The 22,164-nt window shown below is 35.5% G+C and overlaps 1 protein-coding gene and 1 non-coding gene across 2 annotated transcripts in view; both read right to left on the bottom strand.

Moving 5' to 3' along the window:
- Positions 1 to 22,164, bottom strand: part of LOC120631700 — a 49,405-nt gene that overhangs the window by 24,999 nt on the left and 2,242 nt on the right. Inside the window, exon 2 of the mRNA XM_039901376.1 lies at positions 1,829 to 1,944. Coding sequence (XP_039757310.1) covers positions 1,829 to 1,944 — 116 coding nt within the window. The remainder of the gene's footprint in view (positions 1 to 1,828; positions 1,945 to 22,164) is intronic.
- Positions 5,946 to 6,019, bottom strand: Trnai-aau. Its single transcript has one exon. It is a non-coding gene; the product is annotated as a tRNA-Ile (tRNA).

Here is a 22,164-nt window from a genome sequence, read left to right on the forward strand (position 1 = left end):
TGGTGCGATATCAGTGATTTAGTGTGGAATAAACAGCCTTCTTTGTACTGCGTGTTTATCTAGTTTCTTATCTTTTTATTCCACAAGTCCCCGATCTCGCAGTCTAAAATGGTAGCGACTTGAAGGCTAACCCAGTTAACGGTAAGGCAGTAACAGCAAACCCCTAATCGGTTTCATCATATCGACCCATCCCCCACAAAGATAAGTGGTTAAAGCCGTAGTCCACCACGCTAGCCCAGTGCGGTTTGGTGGACTTCAGGTACCTCTGAGAACATTATGTAGAACTATCAGGCATGCAAGTTTCCCCACGATGTTTTCTTTCACTATTGAAGCAAGTGATATTTTAATTGCTTGAAACGCATATAAATTAGAAAAGTTAAAAGTGGTGGAATTTGAACTCGGCTCCTGGGAAGAATAGCCGAATTTCAAACCATCAGGCTATCAGCACTGTAACTATAGAAGAATATATTCCGAGGTTAGGAAATTGTCGGTGTCCACATGCCTCGAATTCGAATCTTTTTCTTACATCTTTAATGAGATTATTTTATCTTAGGTACCTTTTATCTATTAATTTAAATAACGGTAGAAAGTTTGTATGGTTGTATGAAAATTGTCAAAAGTTATATGCAAACGGAGTCACAGAGGACCGCTAGTAAACTATAAATTAAATTGAACAGTCCGCAAAAGAATGACCGCAGATCCTGTGCGGGCAAAAACTGAGAAATGCAGCAATAATGATACATTTCTATGCGAGCTAAATATAACTATGTCATCGACCCGGAGTCGCTCGTCGGCTCGCGTGTGGGTGACAGCAACGCCGGGATGACTGATTGGCTATTACTTATTAGCTGGTTATTAGTTCTATAAGAGTGTTATTAGTAATTCTCTTGTCTTACTTTTACTTGCAACTTGTTTTCTCTCGACTTGAAGCTAGTTGTAGCAGATAGTAATTTAAGCTTGATTTTTGATATATTTGATAGACGAAGTTGATAGCATATCTGGTGATATACAGACAATTATCGCCCAAAACAGAGCAGCATTTCATAAGTGCCATCCTGTATCCATAAACAACGCCCATCAGAGCTGAAAACATTGCTGTTTATGGTAGTAGGAAAAGCTTTGTCACAAAAAGCTTAGTCTACTACTAAAACACTCATATGCTGGTAATAATAACCGGGTCCGAAAGCTTTACCTCAGGAGGTGGTTTTGTCTATGGGTAGGCATAACTAATTTTGAAAAATTTCGACGAAGTCTGAATGTACCTACTGTATCAAAAAAATACTGTACTGTACTGATTTTATAGATATTAATGATTTTTTTTTTATTTATATGTATTTATATTTCGTTTAATTTAACAGATATAACCTAAAATAAACTAAACTAATATTAATACTAATATTACTAACTAGATATTAATTGCACATTGTTTAAAAAAATATATCTTCGGGTGTCATGGCCGCACTCGTGACGTCATAGTGAAATTATAGCTATCCTTCCTTAAGTCCTTCTTCCATAGCCAAAGAATATAGATTCTGGTATTTAACACGAAACTTTGCGATTGATGGTGCAGAGATTTTCGAAGTTCAAGCGATACGAAATTATATTTATATAGACGTGACGTCATTTGGTGCTTCACCTGTCATGGTGTATTGCTAAATATTGCAGTTTTATTTCTTGTAAATAAATACCAATCTCACTTAGACTATCAATAAATAAATAGATTCATACTTGAATCAAATATAATTAGATAAATAAAATATTTTAGCGATTGTTATGTCGTCATGTCTTTTTCTTAACCTTGGCTTGTATTAAGAAGAAGTGTACATACGGGGAATTTGGCGGAGTGCGTGTGTAGGGGGGCTGGCGTGGACGGGGCCGGAGCCCCGGGCAGCGCCGCCTCGGGTGCCGGGGGCATCCTGTAGGGCGGCACCGACGACGCAGTACCTGTGGGGAAGATCACAACATTGAATTGAAGCTAAACTTGGTCTCCGCGTGAAAGCAAATTTTTGAAGTGAGAACTTCGTTAGGCGCTTAAGACGCCTTCTGGGGCGACCAAATTCAATTCCCGACACGTAATTCTAACTTTTCACAGTTATGTACGTTTTAAGCAATAAAATATCACCTGCTAAACGGTGAAAGAATACATCGTGAGTAAATCAGCATGCATGAGAGTTCTCCGTCATGTTTTTAAAGGTGAAGTCTACCAATACGCACTTGGCCAGCGTAGTGGACTACGGCCTAAAAACGACTCATTCTGAGAGGAGAATCGCGCCCTGTATTGCGCCGGTAAGGTTTTGTTGATGAGACTCAATGGAGTTATTTATACAACGTGTAACCGAATTACGAAATAATGTTGAAGGATGCATAGTAATATATCATAAGGAATCAGCCTGTAAAATAGAATAAATAAAAAAGCCACTTATTCTACTACCATAATTATCATTTTTTGTCAAGATTAATATTAATGTTAGTATTTCATATTGTTATTATACAACATTATTTATTAATTTATTTATTCCTTCATTTTAATTCACAACTTATTTATAAACATTATACATAAGGAATCACCCTGTATATATGTTAAATCCAGAGAAGCATAAATATTTTTCAAAACATTCTAAGTTTTTGCTTATGACAACCCTATCGAAGATAAAATACCGACACGCGCATAGTACCTACGCTATGCGACGCGTACTTAATAGAGTCAGAGGAGTCACATGATTTTAATTCTGCATGTGATGTTGGTTGTCTCGGATATGTTTCAGTAAAATCTGTGGCAGTGGTTTAATCAAAAACTATGAGGTTTTCGGTTTCACAGATAAGTCTCTGAGACAGTTCATAATGAAGCCTATGAAGCATTATTTCGGTTTCATTTACACGTTGTATATATATATATATATATATATATATATATATATATATATATGTGTATATATATATATATATATATATATATATACACATATAACACATAAAATGTTTTATACCTTTAGAATGATGGCATAACCAAAAAATTTGAATGCGAGTGAATAGGCAAATATCAATGGTGGTTCAAATACAACGATGACTTCGCAGTATTCGTCTCCCTTTCTCTTCTCTATACAAATTATATTTGAGAGTAGTTCCTCACTAACCATTTCCGCTTTATTATGTTACATAAAGTTTTTATTAAGCTAAATTTTTGCCGACATACTAACGGATATTGCCTCGTTGGCACAGTAGTTGGAATACTCGTTTAAAGATCACGGTGTTCTGCGTTCGATAGGTCCCGTTTAGTCCCAGTTAAAAAATGGTTGTATTTTATGTTTTATGTCAGCGAATCCTTAAAAACGAATTAACTAAATTTTATTTGACGGCCGACTGGCGCAGTGGGCTACGACCCTGCTTCTGAGTACAAGGCCGTGAGTTCCATTACCACAACTGGAAAATGTTTGTGTGATGAGCATGAATGTGTTTCAGTGTCTGGGTGTTTATTTGTATATAAAAGGTATTTATGTATATTATTCATAAAAAGATTTATGAGTCATCTTAGTACCCATAACACAAGCTACGCTTACTTTGAGGCTAGATGGCGATGAGTGTATTTTCGTAGTATATTTATTTACTATTTATTGACCTCCCTTCGGTGCTATATATGTGGGTGGGAGGTCCCAGGTTGGATCCCCGTCCGGGGCATTTTATAATTTCTGAATTTTCCTGCTGTCATGGCTAGTAACCAACCAACGAACAAAGTTGTGCCGCAAAGCGATATAGCGTAAAGGCACGATTCCGCGAAGCAATCTTATATAATAGATATATACAATATGGATTTAATATAAATATCTGACCCATGTCAGGTTATCCCGCTACCATTTTAGGCTGCAACATTATTTACCACGCAAGATTGCTGTCAAGGACTAATATAAGTAATAGCTTAGCGTTAGTACTAAAGAAAAGGTTAGGTGAAAATATGTTAATGTCAACTAAGGAAATAACTATTAATAGGCACTTTGAAATAGAAATTTTAATGTCAGCAAAAAATTCACCAAGAGAAATGCCGCTAACATTTTTTCCTAAACAGCTTAATTAGAAAAACGACCAGTTAAGACTACTTAAAACCTGACGGCTTTATGAGGGGAGCCCTAACAAGGAATCTAGAAATCTAAACTTGTGCTGCTATCTACTGTAAGGTTACCATGAGTATAGAAAAAATCCAGGATAGGAATTATTTTTGTTACATTTTTAGCCATCTACCTCAGACTTTTAACGTCCCATCACTAGTAATAGGCCTTCTTTCACCATCATCATCATCATCATCAACAGAATGAGAACGGTTTGCACACCGCGCGCGCTGTTGAGAACATTATAGCGAACTCTCAGGCGTGCAGGTTTCCTCACGATATTTACCTTCACCAAAGTTAAAGCAAGTGATATTGAAGTTTTTTACATTAAAAACGCTCGTAACTCCGAAAAGTCAAAGTTGTGGATCGAACTCAGTATCAACGAAAGGAAAGCCGAAGCCTTACCCACTAGGCTATCACAACTTTATTGGTATACTTCAGCCTATTAAGGTCCCAATTCTGGGTCCCTCTTCTCTCATAGGAGAGGTCGTAACCAAACATAGTATTCAATTTATAAAATACGATTTGTGTACTATTCAAAATAACAGTTTTTAAATAAATTTTATTATTATAAATATTATTAAGGAGAGAGGGTCTATCTCACTGCTTTAATGCTGGTGGTTTAACGAATATTATCACCCGTTACTATCAATAATAACCAGATTTATAATACACGAGATAAACAACACTAGGACGGGGTACCCCGTGCCATAACTATGTTACAGGCATATATATATAAACAGCCTTTCATTATTTATCATACTTTATTTTATGTTCGCGGAAAAAATTTTAGCTTTGTATAACAAACAATTGAACAGTAAGTAGTGGAGGAATAAATTATTATATTTCACGTAATCTTTTAATGCAAAATATTACTAAATTTTAAACGATTCATAAAACAACGCGGCGTGCACACGGGGCAACGTCTTGAATTGGACTATGACATATATATGGTGCCCTAACCATAACCTGATCCATAAACCTGACACTTAAGAAGGTTTTGTCTAATTATTTGTACTTATACCAGTTATTTAAAAATTAGAATAGATTATTTGTTAAACGTCCGTATGCGTGGCCAATATATACTTAACTTCTTTACAGCAACTGGAGTTATTACCAAAGAGGTTCTAAATTATAATGAAACAGTTTCCCTTTAAATTCATATCGTTGATTGGAACATTTCCTGAAAAAATCGTAACGAAAGGCCACCCTACTCATGAATCGTTAAACATTGAGCAAGGCTGGGGAAACTGGGACAGCAAATTACTATAATTTCCTTGAGATTTATTTAATCTGTAGCATCTTACGGATGCGGGCAATAACTGAGTAACGGGGTACGAATCAAATGGCAATCAAACTGTTCATTTAACTAACCTGTACCCTTAGTACAAGGTTTGCTCGCTCGCAATCGAGGAGTCGTTTCGAAAATCGAAATACTCTCATGACGTTAAATGGATCTTATTTATATTTCATTAAAGCTCAAATTTGTAATTTGCAGAATTACAAGGGGCAATTACAAGGTACTCTATAATCCGACAAATTCGATAGTTCGACTCTACCCAGCAAAATGTTTGTTAGACTAACGGGGGCCCACTATATTTGTTATTTAAGTTAGTTAAGTAGCTTAAAAGTTAAAAAGTGCACAGAGATACCACATAGGTTGAAAGAGGTTATATATTCCAGTTTTGCTCTAGTTTGGACTCTATTTCTCTGTCACATTCTGATCTCAAGAAAGTATGAAATGGTGTCAAAATAAACAATCTAAATACAAGATTTTGGTAGATATCTCTTAATAACTGTTCTAGCAAAGCATCAAAAATGTTTTATAAAAAAAAAAAAATGAAATGGCCCATGAGGGGATCGAACCCGCGACCTTCGCGTTATTAGCACGACGCTCTAACCAACTGAGCTAATGGGCCGCACACATTCTATGTGAAAAAACCAGAAAAGATTATTATTTTCTCATCCGTTCACACAAATATTATTATACACATAAATTATTATACAAATAATATCATATACTTTATTATCATACTAATATTATAAATGTGAATGTTTGTATCGAGGGAAGGATGGATGGATGTTTGTTACTCTTTCACGCAAAAACTACTAAACCAATTGGAATGGGTTCTGGAAAGGAGATAGATTATACCCTGGATTAACACATAGGCTGCCTTTTTCCCGGGAAAATGTAAGGCTCCCGCAGGATTCATGGAAAACAAAAAAACCGCGTACGAAGCTGCGGGCGACCGCTGGTATAATATAATGTCGAGAAAAACCGTTTAGAGATATGGGTTTATTATAACAATCTCTAGCGCAGTGGGTAGGAGCTTGACTTCACTTTCGAGGAGCCGAGTTCGAATCCCAACACACACCTTCTAAGTGAATCTAACTTTGTAAGTTATAGGCGTTTTATGTAATTAAAATATAACTTGCTTCGATGGTTAAGGAAAACATCGTGAGGATACCTGCATGCTTGGGAGTTCTCCGTTATGTTGTCAAAGGTGTGTGAAGTCCACCAATCCGCACTGGGCCAGCGTGGCGGACTACGGCCTTAACCCTTTCTCATTGTGGGAGGAGACCCGTGCCCTGTAGTGGGCCGGTAATTGAATTTTGAATTTTTGAATTTGAATACCCACCTCAGACTGGATCACTATCTGGTGCGATTGCAGGCATGGGCTAAATTTAAGTGGATTTAAAAATAAACCTTGTGATCATATGAACCATATCAACCCATTACCGGGCCTCTGTCCTGCTCTACAGGGCACAGATCTCCTCCCACAATATGAAGGATTTAAGCCGTAATCCATCACGTTTGCCCATTGCGGATTGGTGGACTTCACACGCCTCTGACAACATAACGGAGAACTCCCAAGCATGCAGGTATCCTCACGATATTTTTTTTCACCGTTGAAGCATAAAATTTAATTATACATAAAAAAATATACATATACATAAAAATTGTGAAACTACCTTATTGTACGAACATTTTCTTTTAGCTGCATTAAGTTATGCTGTATAGATTTATATGTACTGTGTGCTCACAACATGTTTTATTTTTAAGTTTAATGTTTTCTCAACTAAGCGAATTTTTTGTAATTCTTTTGAGAAATAAAGATCTTAAACCACAAATCTAAGTAATTACCTACCTTTTAAATAACAAATAGGTAGGAAATGCTTGATATGAAGGATATTGATGAATACCGGATATTATTGAATAGGTACTTTCTAGTTTCATTAACTACCTACATATATCTATAGTATTGCACCCATGGTATCTGAAATATTCCTGATTCTTACATTCGTTTTCTCTCGCCACTGACTCATTGGTCTAGTACTGACAGTGGCGTGCACTTTATATGTGCACAAAAGCACTGCCTAGCATTTTTGTATGTCTCATAAAGGAGATGGGTTTTTCCATTTCATGCCATATTCCTTCTTTATACATACCCTGTCAAAGAACCTCGTGCACGCCACTGAGTACTGAGCATGTTAAACTACGGATTACGAGGCCCTGAGTTCCAATCCCGGGTCAGGCAAAAACTTGTTAGTTGTTATGGTATTGAGTTTTGCTTTGCGTTTAAGACTTTATGTATTACGAAGTGAGGAAATGGTCAGACCCCGTACCTCGGAGAGCACGATGCGCCAACCACGGTTATTTTATTCCCAGCAGTCGCGTGCATAAATCTTTTGAATATACGTAAAGCAGGCAGATGGCATAAAATGGAAAAATCCTCATACTATACAAGTTTTATCAAAAAATAAGGGTGAGTTAGGTAGTTAGACAATGCTTTTGCGCATTTATGTAGTGCACGCCACTGATTAAAGCCCACAGAGTATTGGAGCATTTTAACTGGTGAGAGGCTTTGGCTGTGGCCGGTTACCTTGGAGGCAAAGACGTACCGCAAATTAATTAAGCGTTCCAGTATGATCTCACTTAGAAACTGATTACGGATATGAATTTAATATAACTGCCAACGGGTTAGCACGCTACTATCTCAGACTGAATCATACCTTCGAGGGTTTGTAGTGGAATACAAAGCGGCCGGCTATGCTATGAGAGAGAAGATAAATGCCCAGCAGTGGGATCTTCTTCTTCTTTTCGCTCTTGTCCCACGTTATAAAGGGTCGAAAGGTATCTCGAAGCACATTAGTTAACTCTATTTTCTTTCCAAGTAAGAAAATGGCTGACTTATGGGTCTGAAACGTGGGCGCTTAATAGGTCTCAAGAAGGCTTTGAGTCACTCAGTGGGCGATGAAGACAGCTATGCTCGAAGTATCACTACATGATCAAATCAGGTTTAGGAGATCCGTAGGAGAACCAAACTTAACTTAGCTCAGCGAGTCGTGAAGCTGTCGCTAGACCCAAGCGGCATAACACCATGATATTTGGAACTAAGACTTTACGAAAGACCCATGTTCAGGAGTGGATGTCTAATGCTTGACATGATGAAGTAGGTAAAAGTTAACATTGTATGGAAAGTAGCTTTGATTGACTTTCTCGACGAGAGGCGGGCGACATTGAATAATGCCATCTTATAATTTAATAACGATTCGAACATTCTAGCGGTATGGCAGTTTCACTCTTTTCATAAAGCCATGTCAATTTAAACACTGGGTACTAGTTGCAGCTCGCAGGTTTGTTCGTGGTGTAGTCAAATTGTGTGAGAATTTCTTGTTTTTTATTTCCTACAAGTTTGCCCTTGTGGTCAATCTGTAGTGGTAAGTTATGCAGTCTAAGGTGGTACTGGACTAATCTGTTCGGGGTAAGGCAGTAATATTAACGCCAATCGGTCTGTACGCTGCATCTGTCACAAGGCTAAGATGTTTCGCGGTACGTTTTTTCAGTAGAGTGGTAACTAGCCACGGCCGCAGCCTCCCACCAGCCAAGTTTCATTATGATCGGTGCAATGGGTAATGCGAAATATTGGTAACAAAGAAACCGATACATACGATATACTACTTATGTTTGCCACTGTAACATAGAAAAATGAATGTTAAAATGTAAAATTAAAATGTAAAGTCGTTGGATGTTGGAAAAGAGCAACTGCTGAGTGTCTTGTCGGCTTCTTCTCGGTAGAATCTGCCTTCCGAACCGGTGGTAGAGTCACTACAAACAGACAGACTTGACGTTTCAAAAGTGCTTATATTAAGCCTGCTTGAAATAAATGAATTTTGATTTTATTTAACTGTGATTGTTTCTGCTGTATAAGAATAAAACTTCTTTAGCTTTAGGCAAACAGACTAACTGTCTTATTTTTAGCTTGATGAGGATATAGCTAATAAGCTTTAAGTGCTGTAGCGGTGTTACGTTGATCTAGTTACATATTTTGTTGAGATGAATAAGTAATATTGTAGACTAGTCAAACAAAACTACCTATATTTTATTTCCGTTAAGAAAAGTTGATAGTCATTTATTTGCTGACATTAAAAGTAGTACTTAGATTAACACCAAGTTAAACCGGGTCACTAGATACAACAATATTATAAGGCAAGCAAGGCTAGCTCCATGGCAGAGAAATGTCACATTGTGACTTCAAACCTACATTCTCAGTTGCATTATGAAATTTAAGCTTAATTTGCTATACTCCGCGAAAAGCAGGGGAATTTATATGGTGTAATTCATAATTTCTACAATCATTATACTCCACACCAAACAGATCTTCGGCAATGTACCCTCTACGCAAGTTTCGCTCCTAAACCGGAGCATCTTCAAGAGATGTTGACTTTACAATGAATAATTGTTAAGTACATCTCATTTTCGCGGAGTACAGCAAATAAATCTTAATTTTCATAATATATCATGGATTTCCGCAAAGTAACGCCTGCTTGTATCCAATATTCTCAGTTGATTTCAAGTTTGTATTCTGCGTGCGACCAGTTAAGGATGTAGGGAAGACGCTGTGGTTTTGCGTTTGCGTGCATGTAACTATCCACTAGCTAGTTCCCTTCCTACGTACGATCAAAGAGTCTGGCAAACAAGAGACAGGCAAACAATTTGATGATGGTGTAGCAGTTCATTGGATTTGTAAGCGATTAACGGGAAGAAGGATAAGCAAAAGATATCTAGGAATGATGATAAACTCTCAATAGGAAATTTTTGTATAACCGTCTTGTAAAACACCTTAAATACAAGAACTAAATATTTTCTACAACATTTTTGGCCAAGTATCATGTCACTTTGTATACGGTTCCCTTTTATATTATAGTAGCAAGGAAAGTATCAAGTAATTTCATATTATATCTTTTATTATGTTTCTACGTATCTTTTGAACAATGATAAATTCTTTCTAGAAAACTCCTCGCGACATTCTATTCAAGATTTAACAAAAGAATTTCAAGATTTAACAAAAGAATTAACAAAACGGTTGGTGTTATATTTTACTACAAGTAAGATCTTATTGTAACCATAGCTAGTAGAAAGAAATGATGCAGTCTGAGAAGGTAGCAGACTAACTGGTTGCGGAGTTAAGCAGTTAAAGTAAACCCATTCTCTAATCGGTTTCAATTGGTTATTGTTCCGAAACTTTAAATTTCCTGGTAGAATGTCTTTTGTAGGATGGTAACAAACCACGCTCCTGGCCTCCCCCCAGGCTAGCCATCAGAAATTACTTCATCATCATCAAATTCAAATTCAAAATTTCTTTATTCATGTAGGCCTATCACAGGCACTTATGAAGCGTTCATACATATTTGTTTACATAATTGTAAGGGGATGGTGATAACTTTGTTCGCCAACTTAAATCTAAAGCTACGAGGGTTCCAAACGCGCCCTGGTCTAAGAAGAGCCCACAACAAACTTAGCCGGCACAACAAGCTAGAGCAATTCAAGCTTTTTATCGTTTAAGTAATCCCTAATATTATAATAGGATTTTTCTGTAAGCTTATCTCAAAGATTTCATTTGGTAATTTGTTATAAAATAATATACAATTGCCCTTGAATGAATTTGCAATTTTGTGTAGCCTAATAAACTGCAAAACGAGTTTATTTTTGCTTCTAATATTTATATTGTTACAGTCCATTTTCTTTTTAAATTTTGATATATTTCTATGGACATAAATTAAATTTTCATATCTGTACTGACTATGCACCGTCATTATTTTAACTTCTTTAAATATCAAAAGCCAATAAAAGTCTACTGCTGAGCTAAAGGCCTCTGCAAACGGGATGCTTTACCAATAATAACAGATGCGTTTGTGATCGCAGTAAATGGCTTAGTAGTCGAAACTTTTTGTAACAGAGCGTCCAGGGCAGTACAATCGCCATGCTTATTTCTGCCGCCAAGCAGCATTGTTGTAATGCGGTGTTCGGTCTGAAGGCCGTGGTTGCCGGTGTAATTCCAGGCACCTGAGGTTCAACACCTACGCCTTGAATTGATGGACACAGGGCCGCATGTTGCAGGACGTGCTTTTTGCGTACCCTGTGAAGTGTTGTTTTGTTGATGTGCGGTTGTTTTCCACTAAACATCGGGTGGACCATAAAAATGGGTTGCTTTAAAAAAAAGGGTAGTAGCACAGAAGACGCTTCTGCATGTTCTCCGTTATATTGCCTTAATCGCCTCGTACGACTTCATCGGGAAGAGAAGGGGTGGTGACAAAATTTTTTTGATCTGCCATCACCAGCTAGAAATGATGGAACTCAGTAATTGTAAAATTCCGAATTGCCCCTTTTTTATAATAATAAATTCTAATTCAAAATTTTTTTATTCATGTAGGCCTATCACAGGCACTTATGAAGCGTTCATACATATTTGTTTACATAATTGTAAGGGGACGGTGATAACTTCGTTCGCCAACTTAATCTAAAGCTACGAGGGTTCCAAACGCGCCCTGGTCTAAGAAGAGCCCACAACAAACTTAGCCGGGTATTTTTTTTTTAGTAATTGCCGGAACAATGAGATGGCCCACCTGATAGCAATGTAAAAACCTTATACAAAGCATGCTACGACACACGTTGTGAACGTGCTGACCTGTGTCGTTCAAAATAAGGCCGGGCCACAGTATTGCTACAATGCTGTTTAGCGGCAGAGATAAGCATGGTGATAGCACTCCCCCAGGCGAGTTCTGTCACAAAAGCTCTACTGCTCCTAAACTGTAGGGGCTCGAATCGGGGACTTCCCAGTTATAGACTACAGCGCACACCAATGCGCCAAAGAGGTCGACAATTACATAGATATAAGTAAGATTTGTAATCTCATTGTGGCAATAACAGGTTACATTAGAAGGCATGAATAGCGGTGCGGAAGTGGTCACCATTTTGGCGAGTCAGCTGCTATAGCGGTATGCAACGGTATGTAGTATACCTATCACCTACTAGGCTGTTGCAGGGGTGGCGAACCTTTTAACATAAGTTTTACATGCCCAATTATTAAATAAGTCTTTTACGAAAGAAATTTCTAAAAGCTTTGACATGATTACTTAGTAGGTTTCTGAGATACTAACAAATTTAGGAAAGAAAGTAGTTTAAAACAATTGCGAGAGTAGGGAGCGTCAACTTTTTTGTTATTTGACATAATAATTGCTTACAAAATGTCGTAACACAAAATGTGTAAACAATAACGGATGATCGCAGATAGGTCGGTTCGGTTTGGTTAATAATAATAATAGACCAGATACGAGAGAAAACTCATCTCATAAAAAAATTCGAGTGTTTATCGTATGATTTGCTGCCGAGATTGTGATCTATGGGGTTAACGTTTTGGCAGTTCTTTTTATCTTAAAGTGCCAAACGATTGAAAGCAATTAACTTTACAAATTAGTAATAATAATCGGTTTACATCCTTCAGAGGTTATGTGTAGCCTTAAATTTTTGGTCGCGTGTCACTGGTTTGCCGTCCCTGACCTATTGAGTTAAAGTTTAACTGTGCTTCTTATTAGGACACACTCTTACTATAGTTTATTTATATATTTGCTTGCTTAAGGTTGCTTGTTGTTTGATGCAAGGATGCGAAGCTCAGTAACGTACCTGCGTGTCCTTTTCACTAATTCATCGTACAAGCTAGTGTTATTTAATTGCTTAAAACGCACATTACTTTGAAAGTTAGAGATGCGTGCTGGTGATCTACCTTGGTCCTAATAGTGAAGTCAAAGTCCACTAGGCTATTTCCGTCCGTTTCTTTGTATCTATAAATATGGACGCGCGTATAATAATTGACCTGTTGCGAATTTATCGATTGGGTCGAGTCGAAAATCGTAATCGATTCGTCCGTCCGCTAGTTCGGCTTACATAATCAATTAGCACGTGGAACTGAATTATTAATGCCCAATTTGCATTACGTTTTAATTGGGAATATGTATTTGAGATATACAAATATGAGCAAAATATCGTTTTTATTACAAAATAAGTCTTCATTAATATATTTTATTTTGATGAAGTCCCACTGCTATGCTGATTTCAGCCGATAAACAGCATTGTTGCAATGCTGTGTTCCCGGTCTGAAGGGCGTGGTTGCCCGCGTTATTACAGGCATATAAAACTAGTTTGGATTCCTTTAGACTTTAGATTCAAGATTTGATGTGAATATATGCATTAATAAAAACTCAACTCACTTTCATCAGTGCATCAACAGCAGCATACTAGTTATGCTGCTGTTGATGCACTGATGAAAGCCAGATAGCCAGATTCGAGCTACGCTTACTTTGGAGCAAGATGGCGATGTATTGTCGTAGTATTTATTTATTTTTCAAATGCGACGCCATTAGTCTGAACGAATGCGTTCAGTCTTTGACAACCAATGTTATTAAATGTTTATCTTTTCCACTTATTCGTTCGCTGCCATAGACTATGACTTCTTCGTTTTGATTGATTGATTAATGTTATGCTAGAAAAGGTTGCGGCGTAAAAGAGTGCAAAAACAAAGCCACTTTATGACATTGGGAGGTTATTCGCAAGATATTACAACTATTTTGAACATAACGCAGTGTCGGAGATCAGATCGATCCCATAGAAACTATGCGTTCTTCCGATTTAAACATTTCAATCAAAGTCAAAGTCGAAAGTAGAATTTAAAAATATCTTTATTCAAATAGGCTCAAAAGTGGCACTCTTGACGCGTACATTACATATACGTGAACTTCAAACTACGAGGGTGGCAAACGCGTCCTGGTCTAAGAAGAAGCCCAGAACAATTTTAATATTGTTAAAATTTTTGTTTCAGAATTATCATCCATAATTTAGGGAAGTCAGAAACTGTAATCTTAGAAATAATAGTAATTTAAGCAAAATAAAGTAGTAAGCAAAAATAAACTTTGAACTCAGTAACGCGTTGATGTCTTTTGTATTGACGAATTGCTTGTAGCTTTAAAATATAATTTATAAATTAATACGCAAAAATACATCATAATAGGTGGTTTTATACTCTAAAGCATATTAAAATAATATAAGTTTATTAACAAACAAATCATATATCCTCATAAAGCGAGCCTGTAACCAAAATACGAGCAGGTATAAATTTTAAAAGCTGCGAAAGTATTTCCGTTGGCTCAAACACTAGTAATTATTACCACACATACTATTATAATCCCAATAACTATAAGCATAAGATACAAAATTACATAAACTTAGAAATATGACAGGTTCCCCCTATGTATATACGTGTACGGAAATGTGAACTTTCTTTCATTATATTTAAGGCGTATTTTTATGTGTGAGTGAAAATAGCTTAAGGCCCATCGGTCAGCAGATGTGAGGAGCCTTTTTTTGCCAGTCATTTAAAAGGCATCTGTTTTAGATCCACAGCAGACTTGTTGTTAATAGTTATAGCTTTAAGAAATAACAATGGATAAAAACTTTCGCAATAATATGATTATTTATTAGTACCATGTATAAACCAAGTGTAGCGACGACGGAAAGAAGCTAGCTATTATTTTTAATAGACTAATGCCGGTTTTCACTAACGAAAAAAAAAAAAAAAGGTCAAGGCAAATCCTTAGTAAGTAACGGCTAAGTAAATAAAGACAGAAAACCTAACCTCCATCATGCTAGAGGCGTCAGAGAAGTGGGATTCTAGAAAAAATGCATGGAAGCGATAACAAAAGTAAAGAAAAGTGACGAATAAGAGAAAAGGTAAAAGGACAACGACGTTTGTGGTAGGCCAAAAAGGCAGGTACACTATCGTTTTGAAGGCAGGCGGGTTCTTAGCCGGTTGGATTCCGGCACTATCAATTGGGATTGGGAGAAAAATAATCCCAGGCATACATTTACCTTTTACTAATCGATTTTCACAAGGTAACTCATATAACCTCACTTGTCCATGGTTCTTGCCACAAGGTGCGATATTTAGTGTTTGTATAATCATATTTATAATTTTTGTGTATGGATATAAGGTTACGCAGTCCAAAGTTCGTAAGAGTTGTTATTCAATTTCACTATGACCGAAACATAATCAATGCAAATGCATATAAATAAAAAAAAGTAAGTTTATCATCACCATACCCAGTCTATTAGAATCCTACTGCTGGGTACAGGCCTCCTTTCTTATAAGAGAGAGGGTTTAAGAGCAATGACCTGGGTTGTGGGTTGAAAAAGTGGGTTGATGATTATCCCAAGATAAAAACCGGGGAAGATGGCTTAACGTGCTCCTTGAGGCACGGGGATTTAGCTTGCCTGTTTCAACCTCGGGGCTCGTACTGAAAATTTTTCGTCAGAAAAATCCCTATATCAAAAAAAAATCCTATTTGTAATACCGTTTATAGTTATGCTGTGGCGAAAACTTCGCAATTCGCAACCTACCCATATTGATTATATATATTAACTACATTTTACACTGTTAAAATTTATAAATATTAACTGCGTAAAATGTATCCACAAAAAGTTTTTAATAATTGATCCGTATGGATTACCTAAGTCCTATACCAATGTATAATAAAAAATATTAAAATATATTCATAAGATTTATATAATTTATCTGTAGGTGAATAACTATGATTATTCTTAATTATAAATAATTCCTTAATCTAAACCTGATTAGGCGGTGATAGCTTAGTGGTTGAGCTTCGGCCTTCCTATCGAGTAGACTGCGTTAGAATCTCGGCAAGACCCTCTTACTTTTCGGAGTAATGTGAGTTTTAAAGTTCAAAATAACACTTGTGTAACGGTGAAGAGAAACATCGGGATACCAACATGCATGACCGTTTCTTAAACGTTTTCAATGGTTTGCGAAGTCTGCCAATCCGCACTTGGCCAAAATGGTGGACTACTTACGGTCTAAACCTCCTCATTCTTAGAGGAGAACCGCATTGAGCCGCTTTTGGGTTAATAATGATCATGATGATGGTGATAATAAAGCTTACGAAGCGTAGTTTTATTACAATTAACTTTATACTTCTGACGCCTGTCACCAAGCCTCTCTCTATCTTTATCAAAACCAGTCTTGACTCTCGACACAAAATCGGTGAATTATTAATAACCTAACATTAAGTTAACGAGTGAATTCGTCTAGCCACATATTATTGTCTAGGCATCATATTTTATAATAATAAATTACACAAACGTCTCTATTATTATTTGTCCCCTGGAAATGCGTTGATAATATATTTAAATCCTAATCGGCCATAAATATTAACTGATAACTTTATTCACGCGATGTATTATAAATTCATCAAAGTGTATCACAATTAGCAAAATCGTTATTGTGGATATATTATTTCGATTATATCGCACGACTACGATACGTTAACGGTCCACGACATAATAAATAATAAGAATAAATTCTTTATTGACCAAATAGTCAATGAACGATATACAAACTTATAAATAGGCTTGGCTTGGTATTGGCTTTACAACACCACAGATATGTCACTGCCAACATAGAATAAATTTTGATTGTTTTTAGCTTATTTAATTTTTATTTAGTTTCCTAATTTTAAGTTGCTTTATTTTTAATTTTGTTATTTTTATAGTTTAAGTCCTCATTGATATGTTTTTGTAGCGTGTACTCTATATGTTAATTCCTATGTTTTGTTTTTTATAATACAAATAATAAAAAATATTTATTATTATTATTATAAATACATTACAAGGTGAAGGTACTCTACAATATGAAGCTAACAGGATTGCTTGGACACTCGTACTATGGGCCTATATAACGAGGTTTACCTTAAGATACGAAAACTTTGTATAAAATATTACACTATACAGTTGAATAGCAAACCCTACATGTACAGTAGAGAGTTATCACCATCATATCACTAAAATAAAAAAATAAATGACGTATCAAAAGTGTCTTCTATAGGATTAATTAAATAATTAAAGTTTTCATACACGGTTTAGGTGGCTTTCGTCCTCCATGCTAAAAATCGAAACCAGAACTAAAGTTATCGTTAAGAAGGAACTTCAGCTCCATAACAATCCCTCATGTATATTCCTCACTATTAAGTTCTTCGTAAATAAAATCAGTGATACCAAATTTATGACAAGTAGCATCATAATAATTTAAAACAAGTAGCATTTAGAGGCGGAAAGAGAAATAAGAAATGTCTTCACCAAAAACGTATAGCTCTATCGTCGTTAGTTATAGCATCACCTCGGTAAAAATATAATAGCATATTTTATAACCCTTCCTAATAAACGAGCTTTTTCCAAAAATACTCTAGGAGTACTTAATCTGGTATTACTTGAGCCTTTAATCATAAAAACTCATATTATTTCTCAGCTTTACAACATGAGAATATTATTAAGTTTATAAATCGTCTGCGTATCTCGGGTCATAAATATCGTGTTATGTAAATGATACCAATATGTCACATAAATTAGACTTTTAGCGATTAGAAAATTTATTTTCCAGTGAGTTTGTTTTTTGGTGTGTTTAAATTTGGAGATTACATTCAAATTGTACCGGTTCTATATGAGCATTGTATTTTTTATCATTTCAAGCATTTTGACCCACGATGGAATTGAGATGGTAGGTATATTTATATATGCATATGGCTTTACAAGTTATTTGTGTGTATTTAACATAAGTGTTTGTGTGGTGGTTTATATAGACAAAAGCAGGTTACGTAACGCTGTTATGTTAGGTCATCATCATCAACCAACTACCGGCTTATAACAGGGCACGGGTTTCCTCTAAGAATGAGAAGGATTTAGACCGCAGTCCACAATTCTGGCCAAATACAGATTAATACGCTTCACACGTCTTTCATAATACCATGAAGAACTCGAGGAGTGCAGGTTTCATCAAAATGTTTCCCGTTACCGTTGAATCAAGTGATATTTTAATTACATAAAACGCACATAACTAAGAAACGCTAGAGGTACATTCATACATTCATACATTTGTATCTGGCATTCGAAGTGGCCCAGCGAAAGTGAGCCAGTTAGAGAAAACCTAACGACTAGGCTCTCACCGCTGTAAATCTAAATTATCAGCTTCTGCCCGCGGCTTCGTACGCTGTGTTTTGGTTTTCATGAATCCTGCCGGAATTGAGATATCTCTATTCCAAAATTCAGTCCAATTGGTTCAGTAGTTCTTGCGTGAAAGAGTAACGAACATCAATCAATTCATTCATCAATTCAATCATACAATCGTCCATCCATTCATCCATCCATTCATCCATCCATCCATCCATCCATCTATCCATATAAACTTTCGCATTTATAATATTAGTTGGTTTTTCTTGTCCTAACCACTATCACCGCTTCACTAGTTCACTCAATGACATCAGCGTGATAAACCAGCTATATCAAGATAACGACAAGCAAGCAATCAATGCATCCTCTGCATAATGAACTCGATTGCATAGATTTGTTTACATTTTCGTTTTTAATTAAAATCTGATCACAATCTTGCCTACGACTCAAGTTATCTATAAGGCTTGGATTACATAGAGAAAACCGATTGCAATCCGGTTCGGTTATTTCAAAGAGATTTTATTTAATACATATCGAATTAAGTATTCGGTTTTGGGGTTGATTCTCATTTGAGCTGGTTTTTGTTGCCAAGGGATTCGATGCAATGCCGAGCACAAATGGTAGGAATTCGATTAACTTCTATCTGACACTGTAACATATCAGGTAAATTTCAGAATGAAAAAAATCCCCTCAATTTATCTAAATTCAGCAATTAACACATTATTAAGTCATGACATAAAATACTTTTAACTCTCGGTTTGTCTGCCCTATATATACGATAAGGGCGTAGAGAATATTAACGGGGTTATTATTAACGCTCATAGATTTGAAGAAGATTTTTTGGTCTTAACAATTATTTATTGTAAAGTCAACATCTCCTGAGGATGCTCCGGTTTCGACGCTCATAGATTTTAAGAAGATTTTTCTCTGGTTTCGGAACGAAACGTGCGTAGAGGGTACATTGCTTAAGATCTGTTTGGTGTGGAGTGTAATTATTGAAGAAATTATAAATTACACCATACAGATTCTCCTGCTTTTCGCGGAGTAAAGCAAATTAAGCTTAATTTTCATAATATATCTTGGATTTCCGCAATGTAACGCCTGCTTCTATGCAATAAGATTTTCTGCGTTACCTGTGTTAACAAACTAGACCAGCTATTTGCATAGCTGGTCTACGGTGCGGTAACAATACATGGGAACTATAATTAGTGGGTGGAACTGCCAGTTGCTTTCCGTTATAATGTCTCATAAGTTTCGAAACAGGTGCTATAAAGTTACAATTTTAATGAATTATTGGGAAGAACTGCCAGGTAATTAAGATAGTGTTATTCGCCTGGTTTTGTATCAACATGTTATTATGTTACGTTATAAGCCCGTGAAGATTCTGAAGCAAGTCAGAAAACAACTTAAATTTCATCTGCCACCTCTTAAAACCCGGTAAAAACGTTTCGAACATATAAATTAGAAATGTATAATGTTGTTATAATGGCAGGTAACTTTCGATGTTCAAAACACTTAGTGCAACTAAAATCCCCGGTAATATCTGGTGAAATTATCAATATTATATTCATACATATCCATTTACCTATTCTCACCTTTTGTAAAACACCCCCTAAAATAAAACCCGCGTTAAATATTTGATGGATCCTAAACTCACAGAAACTCTCGTGTAGTCAAAACCTAAGATTGATATACGGGTGTTTTAAGACCCGTAAGATATAGACAACTATTTTCTCACGAACCCTCTCAGCTGTCTTTAAACAGTCATAAATGAAAATGGTAATTTTCACTCTTTTCTGTCTAATTATATATTTCTTGGTTTTAAGTGCGTGGGAATTTTTGTGTGCCTTTTAGAAACCTATCTACCTATAGGTTACTGTTTAAGGACAATTCTAAAGGTATTTATATAATGTGTATTTATGTGGGTATAGTTGGAAACTTTGAGGACAGAGTGTAAGGTATTTTAATATATTATATTGTGAACTACACCGCCATGATTGAAATATTTTATACTATTTATATTTACTATATTAATATTTACTATACGAAAATTTTAATTCTGAAATATCCCAATGAAAGTTCTACGAGTCAGTCGATAATCATTTTATAAACATGTGTTTATTGACATCTTTAATTAATGTGTTACTAAAACTATATTCGACATGCTTGCTAATATTACTGACATCTCTTTCTTAGAGCACGAAACTGTATACAACTATTTCGTCGTCTTCTGCAGGCACAGGCGGTGAAAAGAATCACGAAGTAATTTAACTTTTAATATTTTATTATATTATTATTTTATATCATACAAAAATTAATGTTTTTCTTTTATTCAAAATTATCATGAAAAACCGTTTTAACTTATATTCACATGCATACATTAAAATAATATACTTAATAGAACTTTAATTTGTAATAGGTTTTCAAAAGTAGTACCTTCCATTTTTAAACCGTGACGCCTTTATTTTAACGCCGACATAGACAATTATGGATTTCGGACTCAGAATAATTAAGTGCTTATGTGGTTATGACTTTTACTATATTATACAATTGTTAAATATGATTTTTTGTTAAGAGTAAGTTTAAAAGTAGAGCTAGGCTGGCAAGTTTAATTTCAGGAAAACAAAATTGAAAACTTAATTAAGAACAATGCACTTGTCATATTAAGGTTAATGCGCTAATACCACTTAAGCTACAAGAGTTCTTAACTTGCTTTAACCAGCCAGGTATTTTTTTGCTATCATCATCTAACACTGAAATTTAAATTAGTTCGAGCATTGACGCAGACGAGCATGGCCGTTCGACGCAGTGGGCAGCGAGTCTGCTCTATGAATCGAAGGCTGCCAAGTATTTATGTATATTATTCATAAAAATATTTACCAGTCTTTTTAGTACCCATAACATAAGCTACGCTTTCTTTGGAGCTAGATGGCGTATTGCGTATTGTCGTAGTATATTTATAATTTATTTATTTATATAATTAATATTTTGATTGAATGATTTGATTATAAAAGTCTAGTTGGATAAAACCTTGGATACATGTATGTATTATATTCCAGCTTTCATATTAAAGTAGCCTTAATAAAATGTGAAGCCTAGCTTATTGTAATGAATTTAAATCACATTTCCACGTGAATGTGTGTGCGTGTGATCGCGTTTTATGTTTGGTAGGACCAAAATCTTTTTACAGTAGCAGTAGTAAAATATAAACAAAGCTGATGCCATTTTTGTCATTCCGTATCTTTTTGAATAGTTATTTCTAAAATAAGTGATTTGAGAAAGAAGTTAGAGAACGAACATTTTCACTCAGATTTTATGTGACAAGGTATACATTAATGATATTAATTTTAAAAACAATATTTTTTTTTATTTAAGTTGCAATAACAACCCTACCAGTAGTCAGTACACAACAGTTAGATAGCAAGTTTATGATTACAACTTGTACATAGATGACATACCAGATACCTACCCCACGCAACATTCGCACTGATAAAGTTATTTTACAACAAAATTCTTTAAGGTTGCCCTTACATATTTAATGTTATTATTGTTTTTTAATCTATAACTTGAAACTTATTTATAAGTTATGGGAGCATATATCCCCAGGTACGCTTGCCATATGCATTATTATAAGAAGGTACTTTATAAGTTGGTAAGTATTTTATTTGTCTTAGGTTCTCTGATCGATTGTGTGTATCTCAATGGATTAATATG

The sequence above is a fragment of the Pararge aegeria genome, chromosome 18, assembly GCF_905163445.1.
Source record: "Pararge aegeria chromosome 18, ilParAegt1.1, whole genome shotgun sequence".
In the NCBI taxonomy this organism is placed as follows: Eukaryota; Metazoa; Arthropoda; class Insecta; order Lepidoptera; family Nymphalidae; genus Pararge; species Pararge aegeria.